The 21498-nt window shown below is 55.3% G+C and overlaps 1 protein-coding gene across 1 annotated transcript; it reads right to left on the bottom strand.

Moving 5' to 3' along the window:
* Window positions 1-2942: 2942 nt before the first annotated feature.
* On the bottom strand, window positions 2943-21168 carry LOC147600362 (ubiquitin carboxyl-terminal hydrolase 36-like). Its single transcript, XM_086751253.1, has 19 exons — window positions 20934-21168; window positions 20641-20862; window positions 19788-19898; window positions 19408-19510; window positions 18698-18765; window positions 18193-18263; window positions 17697-17779; window positions 17266-17371; window positions 16825-16965; window positions 16417-16517; window positions 15992-16115; window positions 15542-15731; window positions 15320-15407; window positions 15105-15178; window positions 14322-14425; window positions 13740-13874; window positions 4027-4107; window positions 3528-3588; window positions 2943-3025 (listed from the first exon to the last, which is right to left on the bottom strand). Exons 1-19 carry the CDS (start codon window positions 21166-21168, stop codon window positions 2943-2945), a joined length of 2181 nt encoding a protein of 726 aa, XP_086607379.1.
* Window positions 21169-21498: the final 330 nt, after the last annotated feature.

Here is a 21498-nt window from a genome sequence, read left to right as displayed (position 1 = left end):
GGTGCTCTTCCCTGCGGAGCGCCTCTCCATGGAGTGGGAGCAGATGTACCCAGTCGGCGCCGGGCTGCACAACGTGGGGAACACCTGCTTCCTCAACGCCGGCCTGCAGTGCCTGACCCACACGCCGCCGCTCGCCAACTACCTGCTCTCCAGGGAGCACAGCCAGACCTGTGAGTGGGGAGGCCCGGCTCGGCGGGCGGCAGGGGAGGAGCAGCACCCGCCTGTCCTGCTCCCGGCGCTGCGCTCACCACCTCTGTGCGTGGCTCTGGCCAGGGCCGTGCGGGTGTCGGGATGCGCCTGCTCTGCTCCCTCCTGCCTGTTTCTCCGTCCAGAGGTCATCCTTGTGTCCGCGGAGACTTTGTCTCTGCTGGGCGTAGCCAGGACTGAGATGGGTCCAAGGGGGTCTGCTGGCTTCCTGGGGGCTGAGCTGGGGGTCCCACACAGCCCCTGCCTGCGGGGAGCGCGTGAGGGCAGGGCCCAAGGCTGCGTGCAGGCAGCAGCTGCTGTTGCTGGGGGGCTTTGAAAGGGAGTCCGGCGGGCACCGCTCCCAGCTGTGCCCAAGGGGAGCACGCGGGGCTCGCAGCCCTGTGCGTAGGGCTCTGCTGGGATCTGCCCCTCAGGGCCGAGCGCTGGGCTCCTCCAGCGCGTCCCTGTGACCTGTTTTCCGTCCACGTGGACAGTGTCTCGTCTGGGGGGGTTGCGCTGGCTGGTACTGTGACTCGGGCTGCTACTGAAATCCGGAATAGAACTCCTTAACAGCAATGAGAAGTTAAGAAGCAGGCACTTCTTTCTTGCAGCGCTGGGCACACGGGGATCGCTCCACCCAGCGTGCACGCCTGTCTCATCCAACAGCACAGTTAAATACACATTTGATATACATATTCAATAGATTTACGAGAAATGTCACGCATAAACATCAACTTTCCGAGAAATCATTATAATACATCTCCTCCCATTCGCGCATGCTCAGTAATTTGAGTCAGGGGTCTTCTGGTGGTCTCGGGGGTCGTCAGGACACCCCCTCCTCAAATTCGTCGGTCGAACCCATCCTTGAAATCTCCGTATGTGGTCCTGAGAACAAGGTCATCTTTTCCTTGAATCTTCTGGCTTAAAAGTGATGGCTTAGAGCCCAAACAACCTACCTGGGCCTCGTTCTACCACCCCCAAACTTTCCCCAACACAATGGGCCAATTATCTAAGATAAGGAGGTGCCATCCTTCTCAGATAAGGAAGTCTTATGTTCCTTAAGGTAAGGATACTTCATATATAAAACTTAACCCTATATTTCTATGGTTAGTAAAATCACTCTACATTTATATTCCAGAATCACATTGATTAAGTATTCTCCTATTATTAACCATTGATATTGTTATTAATTATAATTCTGCTGATTGAAGTCCTCGATACCCAGATCGAGATGGAAGGGTACGGGGTTTCCTAGCAGCGAGCTGGTATTCATAAGGGGTTTGCAACACTTCGAAGGTTTTGCACCATTTGTTTCAGAAGTTTTGCAGCACCGGGACCTGTCACAGAAGGTAACGCGAGAGCAGATGCTCTCACTAACGCGGCCCTCGTTCCAAACACACTCACGCAGGCTGAGCTGTCCCATGAATTTTATCACCAAAACTCTGCAGCCCTTCAACGACAACTACAGCTGACACGGGAACAAGCTCGGGCAACTGTGCGTTCCTGAAGCAGCTGCCAGAACACAGTTACGCCCCCTTGATATGGGGTTAATCCGCGCGGTTTGTGCTCTCAAGAATTGTGGCAATCTGATATAACTCTCGTCCCGTCATTGGGCCCACACAAATATGTGCATGTAACTATCGACACCCATCCCAGCTTATTGTTTGCCTCTGCTCATGCAGGAGAACGTGCTCAAGATGTTTGCCAACACTGGACGTCAGCGTTTGCTTTCATGGGGGTTCCCACGCGTGTCAAAACAGGTAACGGGCCAGCGTATGCTTCTCGCGCAGTCCAAAACGTCCTTGCTCTGTGGGGCACCCAGCATGTTACTGGTATCCCGCACAACCCCACTGGACAGGCTGTCACTCAACGCGCCCATGGCACACTTAAAAATATGCTGTTAGAACAAGAAGGGGGAACGGAAGGGAGATCTGCAAACGAAAAGTCAGCGAAAGCAATGTATGTGCTCAGTTGTCTAAATGGTTGGAGTGACAATTCTTCCCCAATACAGAAACATTTTGGATCGTCTCCTGTACCTGAGGCCATCCGAGGGCAAGCTCCGGGGATGGTTCAGAATCTGGAAGCAGGGAACTGGGAAGGACCGTTCCCTCTTGTAACGTGGGGAAAAGGATACGCTTGTGTCTCTACAGGAGCAGTGAACACGTGGATCCCTGCGCGATGGGTACGACCGGCGCTCCAGGCTGCCTCGCGTTTGTCGGATTGTTAACGAGCTGTGTGGCAGCTCCGTGGACATCACTCACGGAAAGCAGAAATGTGTAGGGAACTATCAAAACCCAGCACTACTCCAGTGCCCGCCCTGATGGGGGGTTTTTCATATGTGGGGACCGTGCGTGGGCAGGGATGCCCTCCCATATGGGGGGCCCTGCACCATGGGAACCTTGGGGATGTTTACACCCAATAACGCAGTGATTTTACAGCGTAAAAGACCTAAACGAAGTACACGTAGCTTTGAATCTGACTGCCAAGACAATACAGAGTTTGGGAACCCAAGTGAAATTATTGCTGCTCCAGTCTTTGCACTTGGTGTGGCAAGTGCCCAGGCTTCGCTACGCTAAATAAATTGGGCTGTTGGCTTGCTAAGCAAACAAATGCAACTGCATCGGCGCTGTCAGCGCTGCTGACTGATGCAGGTGCTGCACGCGACGCTACTGTACAAAACAGAACCGCTGTCAGCCTGCAGAGCACATCTGACAGGCCTGTTTGCGTGCGCTGGCCACGCGTGCAGCAGCGTCTGGTCAGTACTCTTCCTCTGAATCTGCCGAGGGGATAAACAGAGGCGGCTCGGGGCGCAGGAGAGAGACAGGGCCCAGAGCGCACTCTGCGAACAACAGGGGAGCCCTGAAGGTGCTGCGCCTGCCTCCTTTCTCTGCCCTGACCCTGCTGATAAGCACCCTCCTGCTCGGCGGTGTCTCCGGTGTAGTCGGGGTGGTAACAGAACAGAGCAGCAATAGATTTTTTATTATGAGCACAAAATCACGGTTGCCAGGATTTTGATGGGCTTTGCTGCGTGAATCTGTCTGATCATTCGGAATCCATTCACAAAAGCATTCAAAACTTGCAAAAAGGAGTACAGAAACGGCAACAAAGGGATGGCTTTGATGTATCCAGAAATCTTTTTGTTGGGTTGACAAAAGCTTACTACAAGTAGCTGTAGGATGCTCATTCATTCCTTTTAGATGTGCATTTTGATCTGCATTCCGTGCGTGTGGAAATGTGTGCAGACTTTAATAGATAAAGCCTTGGAACAAGCCTCTTCTCAGAAACAAAGCAGGGGAGATGTGGGTATTTCTCCAGCCAGTACGGTGCCAGTGAAAGCGCACCGTCCTTGGGGGAGGGATACAATCCTGCTCGCAGGAAGAAGCCATGGCAGGAGAAGGGAAGCTTTAGGATACAAGACATTGTCAGCAGAACTTATGGCTTGTTTCAACAGAGGCTTGCAAAAAACTAGTCACTGGCTTTGTAGGTAAGGAGGTTGCTGCAGTTGTTATGTCTGTAACAGCAGAAGAATGCTGTAGTAGAAAATTACTTTAAACAAGAAGGGGGAATTGTTGGGGACGACGAGTATCAGAAGCCACGGGAATGAGAAACAAGGGACTTTCCAAGAGAAGGAAAACAAGAGAAAGGACATCTGGGGGTGGATGGGCGATCGGAGGGTAGATAAGCACATAAGCTGTAACAATAAATGATTTCACTTAGCATGCAGCGGGGGTCCGTGACTACGTTCCCACAGCCTTCCCTCAGCCATGACACTTTCTGAGGCCAAGAAAAGCTCACAACGCTCTCCTGGCTGTCCTGTCCGGGCCAGGCCACGGCACTCACGCTGATCTGCTCCACAGCCTTCCCCGGCACTGAGGCCAGGCTGACAGGCCTGTGCTTCCCTGCATCCTCCTGTGGCTCTTCCTGTGGACGGGCGTCACGCGTGCTGCCCTCCCGTCAGCCGGGGCCTCCTCGCTCGGCCAGGGCTGCTGGGCAGTGGTGGAAAGTGGCCTGCCGAGCGCTTCGGCCAGCACCCTCAGCCCCAACGGGCGGGTCCCGCCCGGCCCCGCAGATCTGTGTGTGTCGCAGTGCGGTCGCAGGGCGCTGACCATTTCCCCCGGGGGGTGGGGGCTGCATCGTGCTCCCCGTGCCGGTCTCTGGCTCGGGGGCTGGGCACCCTGAGCACAGCTCGCCGGCACAGATGAGGCGCAGGAGGCGTTCAGCGCCGCAGCCTTTTCCTCAGCCTCTGTCCCCGCGCTGCCCCTGCCCCGCCAGGGACGGGGATTCTCCTCAGCCCTGCTGCTGCTGCTCCTGTCTGTGCAGACACAGCTTTCACGCTCTCTCACGGCAGCGGCAGATTCAGCTCTCGCCGGGCGCTGGCACTGCCAGTTCTACGCCCGCACACCCTCACGGCGTCCTTGGCGTCCTGCGCAGCTGCTGACCAGGCCCGGCCGCGCGGGGGCGGTGCTCGGCCTGCGCCCGAGGGGATGCCGCCTGGGATTGGTCGCTGGGCTGTCACTCTGCCCCCGTTTGGGCCTGCCCTGAGGCAATGCTGTCTGGGATTGGTCCTCTTGGCTGTCACTCTGCCCCCATTTGGTCCTGCCCTGAGGCAATGCTGGCTGTGATTGTCCCCGGGTGGTGAGTCTGCTGGGCTGCAGTGCCCGCCCTCCACCTGGGGCAATGCTTCCTCTGATTGGCTGCCTGGGATTTCCCCCTTGCTCCTCCCATCTAATGACGGGTCAGACAGCTTATCAATCATCACGTGCTGCTCTCCCACACGGCGTGATTGGTGGAGCCAGCCTGCCCCGCCCCTGCAGGGTGCCCAGCTTTTTCCACTCTTGCCGCCTTTCCTGCAGGCCAAAAGTGAGAGTGCAGACTCTCTCGGTGCATCTTTGGACCTATAAAAAGTGGGCTTTGCCCTAAAAATGAGAGTTTAGACGCTTAAAATGAAGCTCTAGGCCTGAATAATGTTGTGATTCCTAAAATGAAGGCTTTGAGCTGTAAAAGTGGGGTTAGGGCCCTGTGAAAGAGAATTTGGACTCCAGAAATGAAGCTTGGAGCCCTGTAACGGATGGTTTGGAAACGGAAATGAGGCTTTGGACACTGCAATGAGCTTCAGTGTCTTAAAGCAATGTTTGGGCTCTGAAAAGGAGACTTTGCAAACTAACCCCGAGGCTTTGACCCTGAAAATCAGGAGTCAGGCCACATATTAGACATTGGACCTAAAGTGAAGGTTTGGACCATAAAAATGAGGCTTTGAAATCTGTAAGAGAGAATTCAGGCCCTCAAAATTGAGGTCTGGAAAATAAAAATGAGGCTTTGGCCATGAGAAGTCGATGCCGCAAGCCTGTCAATGTTTAAGAGGCACTTGGGCAGTGTCGGTATTAACGAGCTTTAACCTGGTCAGGCCTGAACTGGTCAGGCAGTTTGACCAGATGATCGTTGTAGGTCCTTCCAACTTAAATACTCTATTCTATCGTATTGTAAGAAAACAAAAAAAAAAGAGGCTTTAAGCCCTAAAAATTCCAGAATGGATCCTACAAATTAGACTATGGGAGCTTTGGGAGCTAAAGAGAGTGTTTGGACCTGGAAAGGGGGCATTGGACCCTAACAGAGAGCCTTTCAACCTTCAAAATCAGAGTTGAGGCAATAAAAATGATACTTTGGGCCCTTAAAATGAGTCTTTGAACCTTTGGAGTAGGGTTTGATCTTCTAAATGAGGGTTTGTATCCTAAAAATGAGAATTTAGATCTTGAAAATGACTGTTTGGACAACCAAAATGAGAGTTTGGGCCCTAAAAATGAGACTTGAAGTTTGAACTTTAAAAATATGTGACTGCACCTTAAAACTGGGTCTTTGGACACTGAAATGAGCCCTTGGACCCGGAAAATGATTGTCGTAGTTCAGCCCCGATCGGGACCAAACTACGCAGTCTCCGTTCCTCTCACAAGGAAAATTCTTCACAACAGGCTGGCAGACACCTCTCAGGACGTTTTTACATCTCATTCACATCTCCTCTCCTCCCCACTTCTCTCAGCCGGGCCGGGCCCAGTCGGGCCCAGTCGCCGCCCGGCGGGAGGCCAGAGGGTGAAACCTGCAAGGCCCACGAGGCTCGCGCCTCCCCCTCTCTGTCCCCACTCAGCTCCTTCACATCTTCTCTACTTCCTTTTTGTCTGTTTTCCCCTTCTTAAATGTGTTATGGCAGAGGCGTTATCATGGAACGTGCTGACACCAATTGGCTCGGCCTTGGCCAGCAGCGGGTCCGCCCTCGTCCCGGCCGAGTCCACTGAACAAAGAGGAGCAACTTCTAGCAGTTTCCGATAGAAGCTGCCACCTTAGGCCCCCCTTGCTAAACAAAACCAGAACAGTGATGATTTAGTCTCTAAATTGAGGATTTGGGGCCCTTTAAATAGGATTGTGTGGCTTGAAGATGCAGCTTTGGACTAAGAAATGAGGCTTTGTGCCCTAAACATGAAGGCTGGCAATGAAAAATGATGATTCGGGCCTTCAAAAGGAGGACATATCTAAATCTAATTAACATTTTCCCTTATATCTACTTAACAACATCTTATCTGAGTAAATTATGTTAACATCTCTAAATCTAATTAACAACGTTTTATCTTACCAAACTAAAAATGTGTCCCAGGCCAAGTTTGAGGCCTGTGGCTCTGGGGGATCAGAAGAGGAGGGTGATTGTTCACGAGGACAATCACAAGGAGAACACACGTAAACCAACACAAGCATAGCAGTGCCCAACATCAAAAGTGCCCCAAAATAAAGCGCCATCAAAGCGTTAATCATTTTGCTCATTTTTGCAACCTTTTTTTTCCTTTGTGATGGTTTAGCCCGAATTACCACACAGTTTCTCGCTCACACTCCCCCTCCCCAGTGGGGAAGGAAGGAGAACCCATGGGTTGAGATGAAGACAATTTACTAAAATAACAAGGGAAAACTACAATAATAACAGAATATACGGATATTAAAATATACAAAGTGAACAATATGTGTTTTCTCACCACCCGATGTCCCAATGACCGACACAGCCCGTCCCGAGCAGCGATCATGGAAACAAAACTGAGCAGCAAGCAAAGGAGCAAAAGGGAGCCAGCAAGGGAGAGGGAACGATGCCAGCAAACGAGGAAGGAAGATGGATGCCAGGAAGGCAGATACCCGCCCTGGCCAGCCCCCACTTCTCTACTGAGCATGGCGTTCAGGCATGGAACACTCTCTTTGGCCAGTTTGGGTCAGTTATTCTGTCTGTCTTTCTCCCAGCTTCCCGCATCTGCAAATTAGCGAGACTTGGAAAGCAGGACGGTGTCCTTGGTCTCATTCACAACAACTCATATCATCAGGGTGTTTATCAACATTCTTCACACAGGGCATCCAAAACACACCGGCTACTGAGAGGAAAAATTAACTCCATCCCTGCCAAAACCCGGACAGTGTCCACCCCTTATTCCATACAATCTACGTCATGCATATACATATATACGTGTGTGTGTATATACACAGAGATGTAACTCCTTCAGTCTGTTGAGCTCATTTAGTCCATGACTTTGGGCTCCATCTGTCCTGACAGTCTTTCAGGACAAGAGAGATGGTATGTAGTGTGGGGTTGTTGCCTGCTGCACCTGGAACTCACAGTTGGTACATCTGGCGTGGCTGGTGTATCATGCCCATGGTCTGCGAGTGGAAGATGTTGATCTTGAGGAAGTTGTTGGGGGCCAGTTCCTGTTCCATCACCGTTGCATCTCTCTCGGTTTTATTGAAGCTCATTCTTCACTGATCAGGGTGTTCCTTGCTGCAATACCTTTGACGTGACATGTAAGGACTATAGAAATGATTATATACAGGTCAAATTATTGGCTGTTCTCACCTAACATCAGATCTCCTTCAGCTACACGTGGGACTTCCCCATCCTCCCGCATTACCCACCAAGTACATCCAGGCCCTTCAGCAAAAGCAATCCCACGGGTGGGTTTGCCTTTGCCCAGGGGAGGAATAACCCAGACCGTCTTTCCTAACATACTCCTTAGATGCACCACAGGGACTTTATCACCCTCTGCCCTCTGGCTGGGCAGGGCCAGCTCGATTGGTGGATCCCCGAGTGTTGACTAACCAGGTGGCTTTTGCTAAATGTTTATCCCAATTTTTGAAGGTCCCACCACCCATTGCTTTCAGTGTAGCTTTCAGCAGTCCATTGTGCCGTTCAATCTTTCCAGAGGCTGGTGCGTGATGGGGGATGTGGTATACCCACCCGATGCCGTGCTCTTTGGCCCAGGGGTCTATGAGGTTGTTTCGGAAATGAGGCCCGTTGTCTGGCTCAATTCTTTCTGAGTGCCATGTCGCCAGAGAACTTGCTTCTCCAGGCCCAAGATGGTGTTTTGGGCAGTGGCGTGGGGTACGGGATAGGTCTCTAGCCACCCAGTGCTGGCTTCCACCATTGTAAGGACGTGGCGCTCACCTTGACGAGTTTGTGGGAGTGTGATGTAATCAATCTGCCAGGCCTCTCCATATTTATACTTCAGCCATCGTCCTCCCTACCAAAGAGGCTTTGACCGCTTGGCCTGCTTAATAGCAGTGCATGTTTCACATTCATGGATAACCTGTGCAATAGTGTCCATGGTCGAGTCCACCCCTCGATCACGAGCCCATTTGTATGTTGCGTCTCTTCCTTGATGGCCCGAGGTGTCATGGGCCCACCGAGCTAAAAATAGCTCACCCCTGTGTTGCCAGTCTAGGCCCACTTGGGAAGCTTTAATCGTAGCAGCCTGATCCATCCTTTGGTCATTTTGGTGTTCTGCCGTGGCTCGACTCTTGGGTACGTGAGCATCTACGTGACGGACTTTTACAACCAGATTCTCCAGCCGGGCAGCAATCTCCTGCCACAGTGCGGCAGCGCATATGGGTGTCCTGGTTCTGGCTAGAGCAGAGTTAATATTCACCTGAGCTGTGCAGAGAACTGGAGCTGGTGGCCCCTATGGCTGGGGCACCCAGCTGGGATAGTTAACTAATGAGCCAACAGCTGGGGTTAATTTACCCAGCTGAGCCCATCCCATCTCAGAATCACAGAATCACAGAATTATTATCAAGATTGGAAAAGACCTAAAAGATCATCCAGTCCAACCATCACCAGTACTTCTCAGCTAAATCATATCCCTCAACACAACATCCAAACATTTCTTGAACACCCCCATGGTCGGTGACTCCACCACCTCCCTGGGCAGTGCATTCCAGTGCCTGACTACCCTTTCCGAGAAGTAATATTTCCTAATGTCCAGCCTGAATCTCCCCTGGCGCAGCTTGAAACCATTGCCTCTAGTTCTGTCACTGTCTACACGAGAGAAAAGGCCGACCCCTAGCTCACTACAACCTCCCTTCAGGAAGTTATAGAGAGCTATAAGGTCTCCCCTGAGCCTCCTCTTCTCCAGACTGAACCATCGCAGCTCCCTCAGCCGCTCCTCATAAGGCCTGTGCTCCAGACCCCTCACCAGCTTCGTAGCCCTCCTCTGAACGCGTTCCAGGGCCTCAATGTCTTTCTTGCAGTGAGGGGCCCAAAACTGAACACAGTACTCAAGGTGCGGCCTCACCAGTGCCGAGTACAGGGGGACAATTACCTCCCTGTTCCTGCTAGTAACACTGGTTTTGATGCAAGCCAGGATGCCGTTGGCCTTCTTGGCCACCCGGGCACACTGTCGGCTCATGCTCAGCCGAGCATCAATCAGTACCCCCAGGTCCGTTTCCTCCACACAGTCCTCCAGCCACTCCACCCCAAGCCTATAGCGCTGCCTGGGGTTGTTGTGGCCGAAGTGCAGGACTCGGCATTTGGTCTTGTTGAACCTCATCCCATTGGCTTCAGCCCAGCTCTCCAGCCTGTCTCTGGAGACAGTTCCCTCTGTAGGGCGCACCTCCGCCAGTTCCCTCAGCACTCTTGGGTGGATCTCATCCGGCCCCATGGACTTGTGGCAGTCCAGTTGGAGTAGTAAGTCTCTGACCGTTTCTTCCAGAATCACAGGGGGGTTAGCGTGCTCCCCAGCCGAGACTACCAGGTCAGAGAGAGGAGTACCCTGAGGATAACTGGTCTGACCTTTAAAGACAGACGTAAAGAAGGCATTCAGAACCTCCGCCTTTTCCTTATCCTCAGTGGTCACATTCCCAGCCTCATCCAGCAAAGAGTGGATATTCTCCTTTGTCCTCCTCTTACTGTTAATGTATTTATAAAAGAGTTTCTTATTCCTTTTCACCCCAGTGGCCAGGTTAAATTCAAGCTGGGCTTTTGCCTTTCTGATTTCACCTCTACACATCCTAACGACTTCCTTGTATTCATTCTCTGACACCGTGCTCAGGGTATCAGTGAGGAGGGTGCTGAGGGGAGCCTCCTGCTACATGGAAGAAATGGGGTGTGGAGATTTGTAAGCCATCGTACTGTGTTGGTATTCCATCACTGTTTTGTGTTTTTTTTTTTTCTATTATTGCTGTTAAATTTACTTTTTGTTCAATCTCAACCCACGTGTTTTTGCTGGTTTTTTTTGTTTACCAATTCTCCCCCTATTCTCTCGGAGGGTGGGGGAACGAGAGAGAGACTGCGTGGTCTGGTCCCGGTCAGGGCTGAAGTACGAAACATGGTGTTTCTGTGCCTGTGAACCCCCTGGAAAAGAGCGCTCTGGGGCACTCAGAACCCTGGGCTCTGTTTGCCCCTTACACACAGACGTGTGTGACCCATCCAGCCTTCTTCAAAGGGAAGCTGTGCGTAGAACAATTTATGGTCTCCAGCATTTTTAAACTGGTATTTAAGGTGCAGACTATTTGAAGGAGAAGCTATCCACTGCACCTTTAATTGAGAAAGACAGATGCAAGTGTCATGATTTCATTTTACAGCAATAAAAGGACACACAGGTTGGGAGCTGGGAGATTAATTTTGCATTCACATTAAGTGATTTTCCGACAGTTAGCACAACCTGCAGGTTTTTACAGTTGACTGTGTCCTTTCAACATACAAATTGTAACATCAGCCTTATGCAGAACACATTACTGAAGGCAGTTGGGTTTTTTTTGTTAAGTAGAATTGTTCAAATGTTTTTATGACACACTGGTCCAGACACCAGCAGGGTCTAAGGGAGTGACTGTCGGTTATTTGGACCTTCAAGCCCCTGTCGCTCAGATCAACCACTCATGGTTTCGTTTTCATATGCATTCATTTACAGAAGGAAAAAGCTACTTTCAAGATTTTAATAAATGGTTATTTCATAAACACAGTAACATAATCAGTTCCATTAACATTAACAGAAATGTTTACTGCTACATGACTAATTTGTTTGAACTGAAACAGTTTACAAAAAAACACCCAAAACCTGCAAAAATTTACTAGGAATAGAACAAAATTAAAATATGTCATTTTAGACATACTCTAATCAAACAGCCTCCTCCTCTTTCATAGTCTTTCCCCTCCTCCATCACGTTGTTCCGTCATGGCTACTCCTTCTTTCATAAGCCTTCCTGTGATATGGTGGAACACCTCTGTATCTGTTAACGTTCCCCCGCTCTCGTCCCCCTTCAGGTACAGTCCGTTCAGTGGGAGTCCGACCTCTAAACCCTGGGGACCTCGATCGTGAACGGTATCTTCTGTAGGGGGGTGACCTTGATCTGGAATGGCGAGAGCCACGTGACCTTGACCTGGCACGAGAGTTACGGCTCTTCCCTTTGCCTCTTCTTGGATGAGGTGGTGATCGCAGGTAGGAACGGGAACGGGAATGGCTAAGTGATCGAGAGGAGGAGTTAGTGCGGGAGGAACTTGATCTTGAATTGGAGTAGCTGAAAGAGTAAGATGAAGCAAGATGAGGAGACTTGGATCTTAAAAAAACCACAGCACACACAAAAAATAGATGATGTTAATTCAAAACAGTCACTCTCCCCAGTTCTTTACCTCCCAAATTTGGTTTGGTTTCTTTACCTCTCCACAACTGCTGCTTTGTCAGTGGAAAAGCAAACAGGAAGGGTCAGTGTATGTATGGTCTGTCCCATGAACGACCATAGCTGTTGACTGATTTAAACTGGTGCATACTGGCCGCTACTGGTATGTGAACGTGCACATTTTTCACTGCTCCACAACTACATCCAGTGCAAATCAGTTGTGTTGCAGTAAGATAGAAAAAGAGCAAGTCCTAACGGCTACAGGGCAGTAACAAACACCAAGAAAACGTGATTTAGCCTGGAGACAGTAAAGCTCAACTCTAAAAGGCCAGCTTAGTCTACTTCGCTTCATACTTAGGTGGTGCTTGGAACGGGGTGAAAAATACTTGTCCTGCAATCCTACATACAGGGCTATTTGATCAACACTTCTAGCCAGGTGTCCCAGCAAAATCTGGCACATACCTCTCGCTCTGACCAAGGACAGCGATCGCATTTCAAGCAAAATCATATCGTAACGCTTCTACACTCCGCCTCTCGTCATACGACTCCATGCCATTACTCTAGGAAAGACCCTGACAGCATGACTAAGAGAGAGTCCCGGTTAAAATCTCTCCATGTATCCACAGGAGATACAGAAAAGAGGAAATCCTTCTAGACAATCTGCTTCTCCTTCACGGAGGAACCGAGAGGAAACGGCCTTAAGCTGCACCAGGGGAGGTTTAGATTGGATATCAGGAAAAATCTCTTCACCAAAGGGTGGTCAGGCACTGGAACCGGCTGCCCGGGGAAGTGGTTGAGTCACCATCCCTGAAGTTGTCCTAAAATAACAGTGTGGAATTTTCCAATCATTTGCTCCAGCAGTATTGGCTAAGTTGTTAAAGGAATCATGTCGGAGGCCAATTTCTATTGGGAAATCAATTTCTACAGCCCTGTTCAGCCAGCAATCAAAAGCCTGGCTTTCCACCTGATCCTTTAATTAGATTTAGTTTTTATATGTAATTATGGTTTGCTCAAAATTATTCATTGTTTAAAGTCCTCCTTTCAATCATGTAGCAGGTTTTTTTTTTTAAATAATCTTACTGCAAGCACAGAACCCCTTTGTTAAAGCCAAGTCCAATTAAGCCATTTAAAAATTAATTACCACCTGTATTTTCCACAGCTCTCTGCGCATACGTATTCCATTATAAATCAGCTGCTGTATAAGTGATGTGTTACGGCCTCATTTAACAGGTGACAAGTAGTCACCTACTGCATTTCTGTAGAACACTTACCGTTCCCAGCCCGGTCTGGCACCTGAGCAGTGAACTGCAGTGGCTCTCATGGGGTGACCTTTTGGAGTGGGGAGAGGGAAAAGGGAAAAAAAATCCCATTCAGTTTATCTGAAGATTTTTTTATTTAAGAAATTCTGAAGTTCCTGTCACTTACCAGCTGTGGGTATGGGCTGTCCTGGGGGGCCCAGCAGACTCGGCAGTGCTGGCTGTCTCAGTGCAGGAGCCTGACAGCCCTTGTGAATACAAGCAAGAGTTGCAAAATAAGCTCTACTGAAATACAAGACTCGCTGCTTGTGTTGACATAAAACTGAGCTTCTCTTCCAACACACTGCCGACGGACAGCGAGGAAGATGTAGCGAGTTCAGCAGCACTCACCAGAGCAGCAGGAGGGGTAACAGCCAGGAGTGGTGGTGGAGGTGGTGGCAGTGGCGGCGGCTGCTGCTGCGGCTCCCGAATCTGCGCAGAGCGCCTTTTTGTGTAGCCAGTTCCGTTGCTGAAGCTGTTCACAGCCTAGAGGCAGAGAAACATTTACAAAGAGGTGACAGGAAACTTCAGGAGATGTACGAAGAAAGGCCTCCACAGGGTACAACCCCTTGTGTATTCCTGTCCGTGCTATCAGCCCTACAATAAATCAACACACAGAGGTGTGAACAGATGGCATTAAACACCGGTATCAATGACTGGCAACGCAGAGTCTCTGTCTTTGAGGGCCTTCACTGTTAACACCAAACTTGAAAGGGAGGCAATCCTGTTAAACAACAGCGGGACCTGAATTTGCCCCATGGCCTCCACAGCGTTGTGAGCTTCTGTAACAGCAGATCATGTACTTGAGCAGGAAACTGAGCCGTATTCAATCCAGCCCTGCTTAAGGCCGTGTCAGTGAATGCTTCCTTCCCTGCCAGCTGTTTGCAAGTAGACTTTTCTGACAAACAGTTTACGGAAACGTCATCACGTTACCTGGCGTAGGAACCTGTTGGCAACTAATGCATCTGGAGAAACGTCTGTCTGGTGACACGTTGGGCAGGTGTGTTCCTCAGATTCCAGCAGCGCTGTTCTAATGCCTGTGAAGAATTAGAATCATCAACACAGATTTTAGCCCAACCATGGATATTTTGTGAGTTCTAACCAATGATAAAAAGACATCTCTGATTAATGGGTGAATGTGGTCTTGAATGGAGAGCATGGAGCTCTAATTGTCCAACAGCGTACAAAATGTCTAGTACGAAGCAAATACCTGTACGGTTTTGATATTTCACTGTTGTAACATTGGAAGCTGTGGCGAAGGCTCTGTCCTGGTGTTTTGACTCGACTTTTTTCCTCCGTCCAGTACAGTGAGCAGTCCCCAAGCTCAAGGGGTGGCCGGAAAGTTTTGCCTGGTGGTCAGTTCTGCTCGCCTGCCCCTGGGTGCTCCCCTGCATTATTGACATAAATAAAAACTCTGTGGTCTACCGAAAAGAAGTTTTTGTGCGCCAAGAGGAGAAAATAAAAGGTGGAGCCCAGAGAAAGGGGAGCGGAACAGAGGCAGAGGGAGGGAAGTAGGGGGCGGTAGGAGAAGAAATCAGAGTTGTTTTCAGTCAGAAGCACAAAGGAAAAAAGGAAGGAATCTGAAGAACAGAAACCCCGCGCACCGTCACCAGCCCTGGCTGCACAGCGGCGCCCACAGGGCCGGTCCCATGCCGCTGCCCGGGGAAGAGGCAGCTCCCCAGCCCTCCAGCTGCGGCCTCACCTGCTCCCACTCACCCCAGGGGAGCGCTACCCCGCGACGGCCGGCGAGGCCGCCCCGCCGGAGAGACTGGCAGAGCCGCCCCTCCATCCTGAGCGAGAGGGCAGGACCCATGTCTCCTGCAGCACTCAGGGATGTGAGCGACAGTGGGGGCCCGGCCCCGCGCCCCGACCCAGAGGGAGGGCAGAGACACTGCCACAGCCCTGGGGCTGGGGGGGCTCTCCCCACCCACCGCCGGCTTCGCAAGATCCCCAGTGCTGGCTCCACGCTCGCCCCCGACACAAGCCCCAGCTCCGAAGGCATGAGGTGCCTGCCGAAGTCTGCGGGCAGAAGCTCAGGCTCACCTTTTTGGCAGAGAGTGCCGGCTTCTTGGCCCGCGGTGGTGACGCGGTGCTGCTCAGGTCCAGAGCAGCGCTGGCCCACAGGGACCGACTCACATTTGCTGAGGGGGCACTTTGGGGTGCAGCTGGCCTGGTGCCGGGGCCAGCAGGGAGGGGCAGTTTGGGCCACGGGGACTCAGCGGGCCGCTTCAGCGGAGCAGTGCTGTTTGGCAGCTTCGTCCCCATCCTGAACGTGCCGCGGGCCACAGGGCCTCCCACCTCCTCCAGCCCTGGCAGCTTCCTCCCCGGCAGCACGCCTGGTCTCTAGACAGAGAGAGAGAGAGAGAAGTTCAGAGAGGAGAGAGTTGGAGGCAGCCAGGACACAGAGCCACACTGCCCTCCCCATCTCTCCCCAGGCCCACACAGGATCCCTCCTGCAAACCCTCCTCCCTCGCGCCTGCCCCTTCGGAGCCGCGCGCCTGCCTCCCCGCCAAGCTGCAGCCCACCCGCCCGCGCAGAGCAGACGGGGGGCAGCAGCTGCCAGCTCCCGGGAGCGCTGGCCGAGAGCAGCCCTCAGGACTCACCGGGCCCAGCAGCGGGGAAGACACCGTTTTCCTGACCCGACCGCAGATGGCGCCGGTGCGGCCAGGCCGGCCGGAGGCAGCTTTGGCCAATGGCCCCTCCGGGCTCTTCTTGGGGCTGGGGATTCTGGCAAAGGCAGAGCAGCGCACGCATTAACTGCGAGGGTTTGCGTGATCGTAATGCTCTCGCCAGAGATGCACGCAACAACAGGAGCCAGGAGCTCCGAGGAGGTGAGGGGCTCTTGCCCTGCACAAGGTCACGGCACGGGGCTGGACCTCTCCCTGCCACCCTCCTCCCAGCCAGCGCGTGCGCACGGGCATGGGGCTACGTGGGCCCAGCTCCTTCCAACAGGCAGGCACGTGCTACCAGCCCTGTCCCAGATGCTGAGAGCAGGGGACAGGGGCCGGGAGACACCGGGCGCTCTCACCTCCGGTAGAACAGCAGGTAGGCCTGCTGGGCCAGGACCACTGAGATGTTGCTGGGGCGGACCAGGTCATCGTCCATTTGGTACCACTGCCCGTTGCTGGCCTGCGGAAGGAGAAGAGAGAAGGGGGTCGGGCTGTGTCCGGGGACCCTCCTGGCCTGAAGAGCAGCAGGAACAGCGCCCGCCAGCAGAGCCCCTCCCCCCAAAACCCACAGGCGGCCCAGGGCAGGCAAGGGGACTCTGCGAGAGCAGACCTCCACGCTTCTGTGGCAGAGCACAGCCTGCACCCCCCACCCACTGCTCCACACCACTCCATCTGCTGAGCACCCTCCTTCCTGTGCCTGACAGGGACCCACCAGCGGCCAGCAGCCCCCAGCCCAGACTGGAGCCAAGAGAGCGCCGCGGGCTCACCTTCACGTGGCAGTAGTAGTGCCCTGACTGGCTGCTGGTCCCAGCGTGCACCAGCACGGCATAGAGCCCATACACAACAGGATCCCCATTCTCCTGGGACATGTAAGGGCGGAGGTTCAGGAGCTGGGGATACGGCACGTTCTGCGGAGAGAGGACGCCTTGGGAGCCTGCACAGCAGATGGCTTTCTTGCTACAGCAAGAGCAGCTCAGTGGTCCTACGCGTCCCATCGCTCGAGGGAGGGGGACGCGCTCTCCCCAGGCAGAGGTCACGCTGAGGAAGATGCCGGAATGAGCCAAGCTCCCCCCGCACCACACAGCTGGGGAGGGGCTGCAGGACTGCAGCAGAGCTCACGCTGTGCACAGGAACCCCTCCCACCCTGCCCTGGGCAGCGGGGCCTGGGGCCAGGAGACAGCCCCTTATCGGCGTTGCCAAGCACTCACCTTTGTGATTTTGCCTCCACCAGCAACGCGTTTCAGCTTGAGCACAAGAATGTTGGAGGCTCGGTGGATGGTGACGCCTTCGCTTCCTGACACTTCATGCTTGCACCTGGAGAGGAAGAGCTGGAGCTGTGTTCCACCACCCAGATGATTGCCAGCCCTGGCCAAGCGGCAAACCCCACAGAAACGACCCTGACGACCCCAAGCACAGCTCCAGGGCAGCTGCTCACGGCCACGTCTGCTGGCCCACGTCCTGCTCACGAGGGGAGGGAGCTGAGGAGTGGCGGGCTTCATCGCAGGCTTCAGTGGCCACGTACTTCATGGTGTGGCCATGGAGCAGGTAGAGGAGCCCTCCCGTAGAGCGACAGGCTTTCCACCTGCTTCCCACCAGCACACCCGCGGGCCCCTTCCCGCCCACAGCCCCACACACTCACTTGGCACATGTGTAGGCGTTCTCCCCGCGCAGCACAGCCGGCCTCACAAACTGCTCCAGCGCCTGCTCGAGGTTTGCGGCTTGCTGCAAGGACAGAGCAGAGGTCAGGGCACGAGCGGCCTGTCCACACGACAGACCAGCTCCCTGCCGAGACGCTGGCCCCAAGACAGAACCCAGAACATGAGCACAGGGCCACGGACGGCGCCAAACCTGTGAGCCGGCCACCAGCTAGCCGCTGGCCAGCATGCCGCGAGGGACGGCCCCACTGCCCCTCACCACCACAGAGCCCCGGCGGAGGAGTCGTGGCTCACGCTCAGGCAACGGGCGCTGCTCTGCCCGGCACAGAAGGCAGCGCAACAACGGAAGCTGCTTCCCCCTGGCCTGCAGCGTGCCTTGGCACTGGCAGGTGAAGGAGCCTTGAGAGCAGGCACGGGGCAGCTGCAGGAACATCCCCGCGAGAGCAGAGCTCCTCCCCATCCCCGACCCTGCCGCACTACCTCGATCTCCAGCGTCAGGTCCAGGTACGGGTCATAGGTGTCCAAGACGCCCTTGCACAGCGAGCACTTCACTGAGACAGAAAGAGGAGTGAGCACAGCCTGGCACCACACCTGCACCCGCCACCAGCCCAGCGCAGCGCAGGCAGCTGCAGTATTCCTGCTCTGCGGGTGTGGGCTCTGGGATGGCAGCACCGCGATTCACAGCCTGGCAAGGAGGAAGGCTGGCAATTCCACGGTGCGCTGGGACAGCAAGTGCTGCTGGAAAGCTGGCAACACAGGTTCCTTTGCTGGTGGCAGCGAGCCGGGGACCCGCAGCCAACAGCCTTTTCCATGGCCGCCACAGGGGCCACCACCCACTGCTGCCGCAAGACTGAGCAACTGCAGACACCCAGCTGTGGGGAATTTGCACAGCTCAGCAATCTTCCCAAAGATTTGTACTGCAAGGCTGTCAGGGAAGCAGCAGCGCTGAGAGTCACAGGCCCAGGACCTGGCGGCCAGCACTCACCACGGGACCGCAGGTAGCCGCCAAAGATCTGGTGAACCAGCGTCGTGGCCTGGGTCTGGCGATCCAACCTAGAGACAGCAGCACCAGATCACGCACCACCCCTCCACAACGGCCGCCCCCGCCGGCCACCGCTGTCTTCTCAGCGCAGCTCCCCTGCGCGCTCCGGCCAGCCAAGGGGCTGCAGAGCTGCGGGAGCAGAGGGAAGTCGCAGCCTCTGCCAGGCTGCCCTCCCAGTGCCGGGGCTCACAGGGTGACACCGGGCTCCCACGCGCACCTTCCTCTAGAAGGAGCAGAAACTCCTGGCCGCAGCTCAGAGCTGGGCGCTGCACACAGAGGCCACGCAGGCTGCCCGGGACAGAGGGCCCAGGGGAAAGCTGCTCTCCCGCAGCCACAGAGCTGGGGCTGCCCTAGCAAGCACGCCTGCATTCCTCAACCACTGGGACAGCATCCAAACCCGTAGCAGCCTCAGCATTTGGGGACAGGAGCGCAGCTGTGCTGGGGCAGAGGGGTCAGGAGAAGGGAGAAGGCAGAGCTGTGTCACAGAGGGGCAGAGGGGGGCCATGCACCCCCAGGCCCCTGGAGGCAGCACCTCCCTCTAGGAGTCCCAAGTGGGGGACACGCTCACCCTACCGTCCCCTCCCGCGGGCGCAGGGGACCAGCGAGGGGGCAGCGCAGAAGAGCAGCCGTGGGCCGTCAGAGGCCCCACATACCTGCTAGAGCCATTCAGGCAGGCCTTCTGCATGGCATCAAGGGTGCAACGCAAGAAGTAGTGCGCGTCCCCCTGCATGCCGAACTGGATGTACTGGGCAATCCCTGCAGGAGAGGGAGAAATCAGCCCCAGCACGTGATGCAACAGATGCTGGCCCTCCCTCGGGGCAGGGACTCGGGGTCTGAGCCCCCTCAACCCAAACCACACGACAGACTCATGCCGGCCGCGGAGGAAGCTCCACGCAGCCCCCGGCAGGCTCCGTGAGTCACCTCTGAAGAGCTGTCTGCCAAGACCCGCCCCGATCTCAAAGGTTCTGCTCCCGCCTTAGGCACCGCGCTCCTGCACGGTGACGGGAGGGGAGGGAAGGGCAGCCATCCTTACGCTTGAGGCTCTGGATGACAGACACTGGCTTTATTGCTGTGCCGCTGCTGGAAAAAGCCTGGATCGTGTGCTTCTCCATAACACACAGCATGCAAAAGCCTCTTCGCTGGCCTGCAGCAGGAGAGAAGACAGGACGTCGGGACAAACTCCGGAGAGATGGAGGCAGGACAGGGGGCAGGGGACCTCCGGTCCAACACAGCTCAGCCGCGCTCAGTTTTCCCTAGGAGCTCTGTGCTCCGGTGCAGCTCGGGGGCATCCCGGGTGCACAGGGACCACCACACGCCACCCCAGCTGGCGCAGCCCGAGTCACAGTACCAGCCAGCGCAACGCCCCAGACGAGACACTGTCCACGTGGACGGAAAACAGGTCACAGGGACGCGCTGGAGGAGCCCAGCGCTCGGCCCTGAGGGGCAGATCCCAGCAGAGCCCTACGCACAGGGCTGCGAGCCCCGCGTGCTCCCCTTGGGCACAGCTGGGAGCGGTGCCCGCCGGACTCCCTTTCAAAGCCCCCCAGCAACAGCAGCTGCTGCCTGCACGCAGCCTTGGGCCCTGCCCTCACGCGCTCCCCGCAGGCAGGGGCTGTGTGGGACCCCCAGCTCAGCCCCCAGGAAGCCAGCAGACCCCCTTGGACCCATCTCAGTCCTGGCTACGCCCAGCTGAGACAAAGCCTCCCCGGACACAAGGATGACCTCTGGACGGAGAAACAGGCAGGAGGGAGCAGAGCAGGCGCATCCCGACACCCGCACGGCCCTGGCCAGAGCCACGCACAGAGGTGCTGAGCGCAGCGCCGGGAGCAGGACAGGCGGGCACTCCTCCTCCCCTGCCGCCCGCCGAGCCGGGCCTCCCCACTCACAGGTCTGGCTGTGCTCCCTGGAGAGCAGGTAGTTGGCGAGCGGCGGCGTGTGGGTCAGGCACTGCAGGCCGGCGTTGAGGAAGCAGGTGTTCCCCACGTTGTGCAGCCCGGCGCCGACTGGGTACATCTGCTCCCACTCCATGGAGAGGCGCTCCGCAGGGAAGAGCACCTTCTGGGGTGCGGGGATGCCATCTCCCATGCTCCCCAACTCACGGCCGCTGCCTGCGGGGAGAGGGGCGGTGAGCCGCAGAGGTGTGAGCGCGGGGAGGCTCCCCCTCGCCCTCTCTGCCTACCCTGCTTGCCGGGCAGCCCCTCCTCGGGGCCGCGTTGGCCGTCAGCGGCCTCAGCCTGGGGGCCGAGCAGCGGGTACTTGCCCCGCAGCCGCTCCCATGGGCAGGAGGAGCCGCGGCTGGCAGGCTCCCACTCCATCTCCTGCAGCAGTAACTTCTCCAACGAGGCAGCCAGCAGCCCACCCAGCTCCCCCTCCTCGCCCGCCTCCCTGCGGCCCAGCTTCAGCGCCTCCTCCATCTTCCTCCCGGTCAGGATGATCCAGTCCAGTGGCCCTGGCTGCACAGCCAGCAGACAGGTGACCGGGCGTGGCCGGACTGTTCTGTTTGGTTCCGCTCGTGGCGCCAGGCAGCGTCTTGTCGGGGCAACGGAACGTGGCCTAGAACCAGCGCTGGCCCAGCCCCTCTGCTTGGTGCCCCTAAAGCCCTGGCGGAACGCTGAGGCCGGGGCACCGCAGTCGCCGTAGCCACCAAACACACCGGCCTGGCAGCGCTGTGTGCCAGACAGGGAGCGGAGGCCGAGCCGGGGCTGCGTGCCCCAACTCAGAGCAGAGCCCACGGCCCTGTGTGC

Source organism: Chlamydotis macqueenii, chromosome 6 (assembly GCF_036417535.1).
Source record: "Chlamydotis macqueenii isolate bChlMac1 chromosome 6, bChlMac1.mat, whole genome shotgun sequence".
Taxonomy (NCBI): Eukaryota; Metazoa; Chordata; class Aves; order Otidiformes; family Otididae; genus Chlamydotis; species Chlamydotis macqueenii.
Note: the sequence above shows the minus strand (reverse complement) of the source record. Positions and strands in the feature narration are given on the sequence as shown.